Below are 13,642 nucleotides of genomic sequence, written 5' to 3'. Positions count from 1 at the left end.
ATGCGGCACCTGGCTCCATAAATTGAAACCAAAGTGCAGCTAAGCTAAAGCTACTAAAATAAAAAAATGCAACATTAGCTTGAGAATTCTACATTACGCTCTGCCATTATCAATTACAGGTTCATTATTTTAAGCAAAAACAAAAGCAAGGACTGTCATTTTCATGTGTCTACTCCTTTAAGGCTGCTTGCTGCTTTCCTGGATATCATTGAAAAGAGGCATGAGTCGGAAAGAAACAAACACTGGTTTAATCTTGGTACGTAGGCCAGCAACACTGACAGTTATAGTATGTGCACTGGTATAGAACACTTGTCTCAAAGACAACAATGAGAAAAGAAAAAAAAGTTTTAGTCTTGCACTTCTACCACTTTGTGTTGACAGGTGGTGTTAAGAGATCAAGTGAAGGAGTCTCAAAACTTTGGTGGTGCCCTTATTGGACAGAACAGCCATTACAAACAGTGTGGGCAACACATATGTAGGAAATTCGCACTTGCCCATTGGATAGTGCAGTAAAACCGGCCCCTGAAACCCATCTGTCCAAAGGGACAGCCACTGCCCTCGTAGGAAGTACACAACACACCTTGTACAGGTTACTCCAAATCCACTGACTGTATGATGGCGGTTTTTGGAAGCAACAGACAGTGCTTGTTTCTGGGCTTCTCTGGCAGGAAGAAGGCACTGGACTTTTGCTGGCACTCCAAAGAGGACTGTGCCCACACTAGCTGTGGCCTACATTCAGCAAGATTTCTGCAGGGGCAGGTTTCACTAGCATTTCAATTGGCTTCAGTCAACAAGGACCCTGTGTAAGCATTTAATATGAACACATGGACTTGCCTTTAGTCCATTACCTTTTGGCATCACTAATGTGGGCTTCACATAAGCAGCCACAAAGACAGCCAGGGCTTGAGCTGACGACTTTTGCCCATTACAGAATGGCATGTCTAGCTGAGCAAGGAGAGGCACCCAAACAGACAATGGCAATATAACGAATGCAGTAACAAACATGTTTGGTGAGGGAGCACAAACAATTACAGAAGTATTAAACAACAAACAAAAAAACAAGTAGCAAACATTGCTGGAGATCGCCAAAACACAACACCCATGGCCAGCATGGTCTCTGCAGAGAGCAAGGAGTCTGCTGCTAACTTCCAAGAGAGCCTCAGTATCTGAATTCGGAGTTGCCTTGAGCCTTGCTCCAGGCAGTGAGATCGTTCTCATTTTGCATCTGCAAATATTGATGGGAGCACTTAGCTCTCTGGGTGACTTAGATTTGGACAACTTCCCAAAAATTCCCTTATAACTGGCCTTCGGCAACGTTTTCTGGTAGGGCTAGCTCCAAAAATGGAGCTTTTTCATTCGAAAAATATTCTTTGGGAGGTCTTTCTACCCAGATTGAGAGATCTTGTGTACATATGGCTCTGCTATGGAACCGAGAGTTCTTTGGGTCTCCAAGAGCACAATTTGTGCCTCGGAGACTAGCACATGGTGACGGGCAGTCTAAAGGCCTATCTGGGTATACGTAACACATGGACAAACTTGGGGAGCCCGTCATCACAGTTCTCATTAACCGGGGAGCCCTCAACTGGCCATTGCATACCCAAATCTGTAAGTAGACAGCTAAGTCACACGGTGGTTGGATGTGCAGCCTGCTCCTCCCAGCTGGAAGAGGCCACTGGTCCTGGAGAGGAATGCGGCAGGGAGGCCACGAGGAAAAAAAAACCAGTCATCACAGCACTACAGCAGAGCATCACGTGGTCCTCTCCGACACAGGAGCCACCTGGTCTGGGGCAGACCAGCGACGCTTGCGGGGGCCTGGCTCACGGATGCTCAGCGGGTTCATTGGATCTGCCCCGGGGGCTGTAGGGGGTGGTCGTGGGGGCAGCCCTGTTCGGCGAGCACGGTGTGTCAGCGAGATGCAGACATCACCAACACTCAGTTGGTGGCACTGGAGCTGGTAGCGCTGCAGAGAGCGCTCGGGATTGCAAGAAGACCAACCCCGGTTGAAAACAAAGAAAGGGTGTTCCACCGGTGCTTCCACTGTCACCTGCATGCCAACATATCATAGGTATGGTCAAGTGATGGAGACAAATTCTACTGCTATTACCAAGCATACAGCTACCGGATACTATTCTACGAATCCTTTGTAATTGTGTTTTTGTAATGGGTCCCTCACTAACCTAGTTGGCTATCGACCCAGATTATTTTTCAACCATATTTCTTGGATACATCGAAAATAAAACAATGCAGTTATTATTATTATTATTATTATTATTATTATTATTATTATTATTATTATTATTATTATTATTATTATTATTAAACACCTGGCTCTGCTACAATCTCATTGTGCGACAACCACACACAGCCATGTGTTGGCAGCGAATTGATTAAATGAACAACGACCTGAGCAGAGGATGCAATTGAAAGAATGTTTCTGAGTAGAAATGTGATGCATACCTGGACCTGATTTTGGCCGACTGAGAAGCTCAGCAGGGCGACGCCATCGCCCTTAGAGGGTGCTTCAGCAACGCGCAACACACGGCTCGAGTCGATGCGCAGGTCTCGGCTCAAGTTGGCACTGCTCACGAAATCCTCGGTACGCAAGTCCTCAACTTTCTTGAGCAGACCACTGCCGAGCTGGATGATGGAGCCTTTGACAAAGTAGGCGGGGTAGTGTAGAGCACCGGGCACTTGGCCGCTACTGCTGCTGCTGCTGCTGCTGCTGCTGGCAGCGACGGCCAGCTGGGGCACCTCGGGCGCCCGAGTGCGCACGGGTGGTGCCGACAGTGGCGCACCTGCGAGCAGCGAGGCCGGGGGCTCAACGATGCTGATGCTGGCCGGCGGCTGGAGGATGCGGTGCTTGAGGCTACCCTCCTTGCCGCTGGGCAGTCGGTACGGCGGGCTTGGCGGCGACCGGCGCCGGGTCTGGAACGCCGGTGGCGGCGGTGGCAGCGGCGGCGGCTCCGGCTGCGGGTAGGGCCGCCGGCTGGCCAGCAGAGAGGCCGGCGGCGGCGCCCCATACGCCGCCAGCGGGAAGGGGATACGTGGGTAGAAGGACGGGTAGTCGGGCGGCCGGAACCAGGCGTCGGCCGGCGGCGCCTCAACGGGCGGCGCGCCGCTCATGGGCGCCCAGTCGTGGCCCCCCTCCGAGGCGCTGCGCACCTTGCGCTCCGGGCCGCCGCCGCCGCCGCAGAGCGGAGACAGGTAGTCGGGCTGCCGCAGCGACAGCATCGAGGCTCTGGCCGCCGCGCACGGCCCTGCGCAGAGCAAGGCACGAGTCAAGATCGACAGCACAGCCACCGGCAACACTCCGAACGCTGGCAGTGTCCCGAGACCAAACAGAAGTCAAACCTACGCAGCAGGTGTGAGAACTTGATCGCGAATAGGGCCGGAGACTCAGCATGGGAGCAGCGTTGCGACAAATGGACTTATCTTCGGCAATTTTTCTATATAAAACAAGAAAAGAAATCGGCTTCATAGCGCCACTAGTATTTAAATCTTTCTGTCAAATGCAACAGATTTCATTTAAAGCGGTCCAGCGGTTATCCCACAAATCATTTCTGCGTTCTAGATCTATTTGAATAGGGAAGTCGGAGTTGGCCCCGAACTAAAGCTTCCTCTTAATGCGACACTAGCGCATCCCATCATCTTTCTAGCGCATCGCCTTAATGAGCGTAACGGAAGGGATGGAAGGACGGACGGATAGAGTAGTTTGGAGCTATTAATTGCATGCTGTCGCAATAAATTGGTTCCATATCGTCCTTACAACGTAGCTTGCATTTTTAGAGTCAAAAGCTGTTCATAAGCTAGAGTACAAATTAGGACGTAAATGCACCCAATGCACTTTTTACAGCTTCTCTTGCACAAGCTATACAGGGTGTTTTAATTTAGCTGGACGAAAAAAAAAAAAGCCACATGTGACAGGGCGTCTCGAGTGATATTGCTGTACGGCTATTTGGAGACGCCAGCACTACTTGCTGGAGAAATCAAAATGTTCAATTAGCTTTTTAATATTATTTAGTGTAGCGTTTCTTTAACTACATCAAGGCGCATATGTTGCAATAGTCAAGAGTCTGGTCAGTGTTCAAGGCATTCATCTAGCCCGAAACGGGCCATGAAATGCTGCCAGTGCTTTAAGTACGTATTAGGCAGGTTTTGGGAGCAATTACACCGATACGTTCAGGTCCTTTATGAACGGCACTGCGGCTGTTTTCAGACTTTCACTGTGCCTGTAGCATACTTTTCCAACACCGTGTCTATTGCAGCTTCCAGGGTTACGTGTGTAACGCCATACAAGACGTTCATCAAGGCTGGCTTCTCCACAACATGAGGCCTTGTGAGGAGAAGCCCGCTTTTTGCACATCCCTGCGTTATTCAGGCGATACGTGAGAGTGTAACCGAAAATGTTACCACGGAATTTGCTAGGGTCGTTGTAAATAGCAGATAAAAGCGCAGCATCGGGCGTTTGCGCTCTCGATTTCCACCTGCTTGCGCCTAAAAGGCTCCAGAGCCGTGCGCATACTGAACACTGATAATGAGTGATGATGAGTTTAATGCTCAGAAGTGGGGGCAATGCTGTAACAGTTTAGGCGTATCGCATACAAGGTCAAGTGCAGCGAACACGAAGGCTAGTGCGAAAGCTGTCGAAAGGATAACTGCAAGATCTCAAGTATATCGATATAGCTATCCCGAGGTTTGGTCGTCCAAAATGAGCCAAAGATCATCGGTAGGGAATTCATCGCGAAGGCGTAAGGAAAGGAACGTGGCGGTAGAGTACACAAAGGCAGTTTAAAAACGGACAAGCGATAGTGTTCCTATTTTATCGCACAGTAGCTTAAGGTAACAGCAGGCTTTCTATTCTTTATTTTTTTTTTCGTACGTGGTTTTGTCTGATAAGCTCACAGAGACAGCGCTTCATTACAGCATATCAACAATTTACGCAAACAAAATTCTGATGCGTGTGTAACTGAAAACGTTACCACGGTGCCTCTGTTACAGGCGGCGGGCACCAGGAACAGACGTGCCCATAATTCCCATACAGGAAGGATTTCGAAAATGTTTCCTATATTTGTTGGGACAGCATTACCACTTTCTCCGCGGTTCCTCCTCGCCTGTTAATTGGCGGCAAAAAACGAGTTGGCATACGGACCTCCGTTGCTCCATCATTCAATGAAGCACTTACTCTGGTTCTGTAAGCTCTGCTCAGTGAGCCCGTCGCCTTTCGGTCGCGCACATAACCGGAAGATCAGGGAAGGTCGCTTCGCCAGCAGCAGGTCTTTCATTGTCGACGGAAAACGACAAAAGCACTCCATGCAAGGTGATTAAGGCCAGCCGCCGACCGGACACATCAAATGCGACGGCTTCGTTCGCGCTGGTCTCTCGCTGCCGCGGTGTCCGCACAGGACACGGGTGCCATCGACGCGCATCCACGTTTGAGTTGTCGAGAGTGCAACCGATTTGCTACCGCAAAAGATGTCACCACAGGGAACCCCAAAAATGTGCTTCTCCTGTGCCATGACCTCGAAGCAAACATATTCTGACACGTAATAAAATTAAACACGACACCAAAAATTTCAAGGACGGCACTGCCACGAAAGTGTCACGAAGACATTTTAATATGGCACGAAACAATCATCATGATACGAGGACGTTTCAAAGAGCGGTGACACAAAGTTCCGATTGCGCTTTTTGCAGTCAGCTTTCTTTGGACCGGAAAGCGGCATTGCTTTCCTCCCCGGGCAAACTACGCGCAAGCAAAAACGTTCACGAAACGCTCGCCGCCAGTCATGTCGCGGCTTCCAATTGTATTTCACAAACAAAACACGATCAGGTTGCCTAATCTAAGTTTGCTATTTTAGTTTATATATCTAGCAGTTTCAAAATGAGCGCATGCAGGCGGGCAAGCTCTGCTGTAAACAACGCGGCGTAAACAAGTGCCTTTGTGCGCACAAAATAAGGAGACAATGCGGTACGCAATAGACAATAGGTGCACAAATGCGGCTCCAAATGCGTGCTCGCTTCCACACAAAGCAACTATCAACGCTGTAAATCGCTTGCGCAGGACGTAATTAGCACACGAATTCGATACCGCAAAGCGCATCCTTGAAAGGAACGGAGCTAACAGCTTTCGCATCTTGTGTCAGCGTCGCACACGTTCGCTCGGTATACCGCCTTTATTGCAAAGTGTTCACCACTATACACTGAAAGACAACATAAAGCCACGTGGTCACTGTAATGCTGGTCACACGCCAAATGCGCTGCTGACCATCTGACCATTTTTCGTCGTCTAAAATAGTAGATCTACACAAACTCTGCCAAAGGAACGCGGCATCATGCGCCAACAACATACGACGAGTGCGTGCACAAGAGTGTGCATGTCCACTACGAATAGCACATCCGGTCTCCACCCCTTCGCTCACCCCCCGTTCTCTCAAACACACCCACACTTTGCACAGACAATGCTGCATTTCCTGAAAACGACGCACCACGTGTGAATCTGGGCAACACTGAACACCAGCGCGCTCTGTGACGTCACCCATCTGATACACTGACAATCATGCTCCGTGCAGCCAAGTCACGCGCTTGATAAAATTCCAGTGCGGCGTTCGGCTGTTTCGCAGCTGACGGTCTCGCCTTCCTCCACGCACCAGCTGGCATCGCTTGCATACACGCACCGACTCCGGCCGGCGCGCGTGCGGCCGTTCGGCTAAGCGCACGAAACGTACATACGCCTGGCAGTGTCCGATTTGGTTTCACGCTTCATGTTTACGCGCGCCTCGCGCCCGTGTGTGCCGCGCTTCTTTGCTTGGCGTTTGAACGGGTTGAACGTTTGAACGGGTTGAACCCTTTGGGGCTTATCTTGTCCCAGAACGATAATCGCCATCTGTCTTGCCAGCGTTTCCTATCTTTAACGCTGCGAGCCCGGTACTTCCCAGTCACGAACGACATGCGCGTTATCAGTGCGACGCAGCATTCTCGACAGGAAAGTAGCGGGCGCCGAGTTTTCAAGGAAACGCAAGCAACACTCTTAAAACGGTTGCACCCTTTGGGGTGTGTATTTGTCCCACAACAATAATCGTCATCTGCCTTGCTGGCGTTTCCTTTCTCGAAAACTCGGCTCTGGCTACTTTCCTGTCGAGAATGCTGCGTCACACTGACAACGCGCATGCCGTTCATGACTGGGAAGTACCGGGCTCGCAGCGTTAAAGAAAGGAAACGCGGGCAAGACAGATGACGATTATCGTTGTGGGACAAGATACGCCCCAAAGGATGTAAATTTTTCTAAGAGTGAAGGCAGGTGACGATTATTGTTGTGGGACAAATATACACCCCAAAGGGTGCAACCGTTTGAAGAGTGTAAAAACGTTTACACCCTTTGGGGTGTATATCTGCCACACAATTAACGATAATCGTCATCTGCCTTGCTTGCGTTTCCTAGAAAACTCGGCGCCCGCTACTTTCCTGTCGAGAATGCTATGTCATGCTGATACCGCTATACTTGAAAAGTATAGCGGTATCACACCGCTACACTTATCACACCGCTATACTTTTCAAGTATAGCGGTAGTAAGCTGCTGGTCATGACTTGGAAATGCCTGCCGTATGCACTCTAACACATTTTTATTCTGTAAATTTCCTTCTCGGGATTCGGGTTTCCTGCAAGTAATTGGCCTAGATAAGCGTAATCTTGCACCGATTTTAGAGGCCGACTGCCAATCACAAGTTCTCTTTCTCTTTCCAGGCTGTTGAACATTAGCTTTATCTTCTGCTTATGAACCTTTAGGCCTACTCTTACACTTTGCCGACTAAGGTCCTCAATAATTTGTTGCAAAAGTCATCTCCAGCGCTAATGTATCTGCAAACGGCAGGTTGCCGCTATATTCGCTGTTGATTCTCGCTCGCAATAATTCCAAGTCTATATCGCTACTGCTAAACATGTAGTGATCATTGTCTGATCCTCTTTCTTGATCGGTATTTTTATGCTTGTGAAGAATTAATGTAGCTGTGGAATCCTTATAAATATTTGCTAAGATATTCACGTATGCTTCCTGAATGGTCTGCAGTAATGCGCTACCTCCTACACACCATATCAAACGTTAGTGCGGAGAAGGCGCAGCAGATTTATTGCGCATGTTTGCTGTGTGATATCTCTTTAAAACAGTTAGAGCTTTGCCCTGCTCTCCGCAATTATCTGCCAGGAGCTGATGTATGTTGCGTACATTAGACCCGGAAGACGCTGCTACATGCACCACCAGCGGTCTTGTTTATACGAGAGATTATAACCTAACTTATTGCCTAGCCTCTTTTCCAAGCTTGTGCATCATAAAGAGCAGTGGCAATAAAACGAGGCTCTCTGGCGCGCAAGCCTGTTGAACGTCAACTGCCCCTTCGCGGCGCTAGTCAGCCTTTTTACTTGCCTATTGTGGCGGTACAATGCGACGCAGAAATGACTAGTTTACCGCCACAATACACTTGCTGCACTACGCTTGAATATTTTATCTCAGGGCCGCAAAGTGCTAATCCATTTGGCGTGCTCAAACGTATCGGGACTCTTTGTACCTACTTCGTTGTCTAATATCATAAAAAGATGAAATAATGATTGCAAGCGCATGTATAGCTACATATAGATATGGCGCGAGTGAACAAATGTGCCGAAAAAAAAAATTGTCAAGTCCACACGCATGCATATATGTACGCGCACGGGTGGGTGCATCTGTGCGCGCGCCCGCCAAGCTGAATGCGTTTATGTAGCTCATTTTTTATGTGACCACAGTGCGTTTCTTGGTGGTTGTGGGACATAATGTTGTATACGTCTACTGCACAAGTTTCTATGATACTTCGATTAGTGAAGCATACCAAAAAATATAGTGTACTTTTACTAGAACGTAAAATGTGAAGTTGACGACATTGCCCTTTTTTTGTTAGATTTGCACAAAATGTCGAAAATGTGCACTGATATGAAGATATATATATATATATATATATATATATATATATATATATATATATATATATATATATATATATATATATATATATATATGTATGTATGTATGTATGCGAAGCGCACAAGATTATACGGCATGTGTTTCCTTCAAATTAAAACCTTTCCATTTAGTGACGTTTCAAGCCGCGTTGAGCCAGAACGTAAGGTCTTCGTTACAATGTGCGAAAGCTGTCTGCAAGTTTGTTTACCTCACAATTAGACGCGACGCGTTGCGCTCAGGCGCCTCTCCGGGCCACAGCACAGGTCGCAGAAATGCGGCAAGAGAGAGGGGGAGAGACAAAGAGGAGGAAAGACAGGTAGGTTAGCCAGTGTAAGTACCGGCTGGCTACCCTGTGCTGGGGAAAGGGGTAAAGGGAATAAAAGGAGAAAGAAGAAGAAGAGGCGAAAAAAAAAGAGAAATCGGAAAATTCACGCAGTAACGCGATAGTACGCGATACAACACTCAAAGGCGATTGCACAATTCGCATGTCCTTAAGAAATGCGGCAAGCTTACTTATTGCGCCTGCCTCTAGTGCGAAAGCCCGACTCGGGGGGGCTTACGCCGCAGCAGACGGCGAATAAAGGGGCTGTCATCAAAATAAAGTGATGCCTGTAAGCCAGTGAGCTGCTGGAATGGCAGTATGCGCAAACCTACATGCACAAGCAGTGCCACAAGCACAGGGCACACATTATAAAGGGGAAATCATAACACAAGCACGGTCTGCCTGCCACCACTCTCGACGCCAGCTCATGGGTACATGGTTGGGCTCATGGACAGTGGGCTAAGGAAAGCCGGCGATCGCACCCGCCACGGGCAATTACTCGAAAAGTGGACTGAGAAGCTGGAATGCAAACCACTACCGCACAACATGAACACCACAAGGCATGCCGGACGACGCGACGCCCGGGCGAGAGCAATCTCCAAAACCCTGGAGGAAGACGACACTGTCCTATATACAGACGCCTCTCTACCGAAACGCTCCACGAGGGCAACAGTCGTGGTCACCGGGCTAGAAAAGCTGGTCACCTGCGCATCAATCAACATTCCGGCCTCAGAGGAAGCAGAAGCGGCGATAGCCCTCGCACTCCTGCAACCTAACGTCACCAAGATCGTCACGGACTCGCAAGCTGCATACAAGAACTACAGATCTAGCTGGGTGTCCCTTGCGGCACTAAAAATCCTCGGAAAAGCTACGCCTCCTAAACAAACAATCGAACTAGCTTGTGTCCCGGCCCACTCCTCAGTTGAGGGCAACGAATATGCTCATCAACAGGCCCGAACGATCAACTCCCGGGCCACCGAGGAGGAGGCAAAGGGATGGCTACCCATCACCAGTTACATAGATATAGTCAAGTATTACAGGGACGGTAGGAAGACATTCCCGCACCCCCACCACTCCTTGACCAGAGCCGAACAAACAATATACAGGCAAATCCAGGCAGGATCCTTTCCCCACCCCTACCTCCAGAACAAAATATACCCAGAAAGATACAACACATGTCCTCGCTGCAATGCACTATAAGGCACCCTTTGGCACGTCATAGGAGAGTGCAATTTTTTCAAAGACCACCCCCAACCTATACCCATAACTAACCCCCCTACTATCCCCACCCTTAAAGAGCGATGGGAGATTATGCTATCCAGCCCCGCCCTGCAAGACCAGCTCCAGGCGGCTCTGGAAGCATATGGAGCCCGTGAAGAGGGAGCCACTGCATCAGATGCTGAACGTGCTTCATTTCATTATGGGCCAGTAAAGTTGTTCCCCCCTCTCTCTCTCTCTCTCTCTCTCTCTCTCTCTCTCTCTCTCTCTCTCTCATCTTCCACGAATCAAACGTTGTGGAAACAGAGGCAAAAAAGAAAGAAATACAACGTTGCCAATTTCACCAAATAAATAATTCAGAGTCGGCACTAGCTCTCCAGTGACGAAAGCGGTGGCCTTTACATTGTACGCGAGCGTTACTTTATAAAAGCCGTAAACTACGACGTCACTTTCCTACGGGAGGAAAAACACCTACAATTGGCCCGCGATACGAGACTCGTGACCGCGTGTTAACCTCCAGTACGGATCTGAAGAGCCTTCAGATTGTGCAGCACTCGCGCGAGACGTCGTAAAAAAGGGGCGCCCTAAGAGAGCGCGCCAGCCAGGAAGAAACGAAAGCCACTGGCGCTGCTACGCGACGACGGTTTTGCTGCCTCGTCCGCTGCTGTACGCGATAAGATATAGCTCAGGGAATGAAAGCGTCGCCTATTACGGAAACAGCGCAGATCACAAAGAGACGCTGCACCCGGCGAGAAGATAAGGGCGCTCGCGCGACAGCTGTTTGCGCGCCGGAACGCGGGCGCTGGTGGCTGATGTCGCGCACACTCCTCGCACGAGAAGGACTCGGTCTGTTGGCAGTAGTCCACGCCGCCGCGTACCCCCCGTCTCCCAAACAGCCCCGTCGTTTCAGAAGCGGGCTCTTCAAGTCCAGCGGCAAATACGGCTTCCTAATAACAGTGCCGATCCATGCTCACACGACGAAACCGATGAACCGACACAATCACTCATTTAGACGCATCTGCGGAAAGGCACGCGAAGTCAGATGGGAGGCCGCTTCTTGCTCACTGTCATCCACGTCCTTGCGGGGGTATCGCGACTCCGTCGGCGCATACTGCTTTCGGCAGACGCATCTCGGCAGACGCAACTCGCCACGCTGCAAGTTCGTGAACTTGCTGCATTAGATTATCGCTTTAGGAAACCGCTTTGTCACAGTCGCAGTCATCGCGGGCTCTTTGCTACAGGGTTCCGCTAAGCTGGCCGCACGGTCGCAGCGATCGGCCCTTGCCGACGGTGCTGCGTCCCATGACAAGAGAATCCGGAGCAAGAGCTGTGGAAATATGGGGTGTTTGCTTCAATGCAGTTTTATCCGTCGATTATTTTACTTACAACCTTCTTTTTGTTTTTTCTCACTGCTTTTGTTTCAAGCTGAAGCAACGATGTCATAAACACCAATTGATGAACTCTTGTGCAGCACTTTCATTGCTGAACGGTGGCCGATGCCACGACACTATAACCGTGCGCTATTTGGATTCTTTTGAAGCTATTAGACATGTTAGTGCCGGTACGTGATAATCCTTTTATTTTTTTTCCTGAACATTATAATGAAGCGGTCGGAAGCAGCACATACCGACACCGTCTCTTCAGATAAAACTACGTATATCTACACTATGACACGTGCAACTGCAACGGACTTTTCTGATATACCCCCTACCCCATACCCCAGATATATACCCTAGATATGCGAAACAGCTTCTTTCGCTCTGCCTGTGAGATAAGAGCCAACGGCCGCAATCAAGACCGCTTTCATCACCGTTCAATGTAAAGGTCTGGGTTCGGTGTTCTTAAAGCGGCGAAAGAAAAGTAAAAGAAGCTACCACGTTTATATTACGAAGGGTTTGAAGAAGTTTCAATAAACGAAGGCTCAACTTGCGGTAACTGAAAACTTTTTTTTTTTTCGAAAGGTTGTGATAAGGCCCGCGCGGGAAGTGGCACGTGACGCCACACGTGCCCTTCGGAATCTCGACACTATCGCACTTCGCGACGGAGACTTGAGACTCTCTCGAGTTTTCAGGCGCGGTGAGCACACTAAACGTCCTCCATCCAATTTACACATTATTAGAACAACACTTCCGTCTCACCTCCTGAGACGACAGGGAACGAAATTCATAATAAATCAGAAAGAAAGAAAAAAAAGTAGTACAGTACAAAATTAATGGGTTTCATTTAGATATGCTACCAGAGCATAAGTTTAGTTACAAGTTGAGTTACTGAAGTGTCTGGAATAACTAGAATTAATTAGAAATCACTGATTACTGCATGCCAAAACACAGAATCTTAAACTTTAAGAGACCCGCCACGTGGGCACAACATTGGCGAAATTCCTGGAAACCCGGAAGAAGAAAGCGGAAGTAATGACGTCATTGATGATGTCACACACAAGAAAGTGGCATACTATTTAAGCAGCTAATTAATGGAAAACAGTTGCCTGGCATAGCCTGAACCTCTACCTAGCAGAGCGGACGTGATGTCACTCCCCCCTTTCTCACTTCTCCTCTCCCGGCGCCCACTCGCTCGCAAGCTGCGCGCGCGCGCTCGTTACAGGCTCTGACGTCAGCACCGGAGAGGGCGAGTAAGGTGCGCTTCGTGCGCCGATCGCTGGGGGCTACGTCCCGCCAGGTGGCGCGCACTGCGCTATCTTCTCGCCGCTCGCCCGCACATCGTGCCAGGGGAGACGCCGAGGTGCGAGTCCCACTAAGAGACACCTTATTAAGTCAAACATTATCAAACATTAGGGTGGCCTACTGTTTTTTTTTTAACCGACCATACTTTTAAACACTGGTAAATACGATGCACTTGAGATCTCGGAAAGTGTAGGGCGCGTATATACAAACAATGATCCCTTTTAAGAGCACAGACACCGAATTTCAAACGTCAGATGTTTGTGTTCAATTCCGTTCAACAGCGAAACCCTGGACTAAGGGCTCTCTAACCTACCGGCGCGTCTAACAATTAATAAAGTTTTAATTCATTAATTCCGCTGACACGCTTATCACTGAACGAATGTTAACGGATAAAGTTGTCGAGAACATACCTTAATAACGAATTTAATAATAAAA

The 13,642-nt window shown here is 48.9% G+C and overlaps 1 protein-coding gene across 1 annotated transcript in view; it reads right to left on the bottom strand.

Annotated features, from left to right (window-relative positions):
* Positions 1-225: 225 nt before the first annotated feature.
* The window catches only part of Atx-1 (Ataxin 1), a 47,918-nt gene continuing 34,501 nt past the window's right edge, over positions 226-13,642 (bottom strand). Inside the window, exons 3-4 of the mRNA XM_070539309.1 lie at positions 2,458-3,257; positions 226-2,044 (exon numbers count right to left, since the gene is read on the bottom strand). Coding sequence (XP_070395410.1) covers positions 1,748-2,044; positions 2,458-3,257 — 1,097 coding nt within the window. The 3' untranslated portion in view covers positions 226-1,747. The remainder of the gene's footprint in view (positions 2,045-2,457; positions 3,258-13,642) is intronic.

The sequence above is a fragment of the Dermacentor albipictus genome, chromosome 1, assembly GCF_038994185.2.
Source record: "Dermacentor albipictus isolate Rhodes 1998 colony chromosome 1, USDA_Dalb.pri_finalv2, whole genome shotgun sequence".
NCBI lineage: Eukaryota > Metazoa > Arthropoda > Arachnida > Ixodida > Ixodidae > Dermacentor > Dermacentor albipictus.
This window is presented reverse-complemented; position numbering and strand designations above follow the sequence as displayed.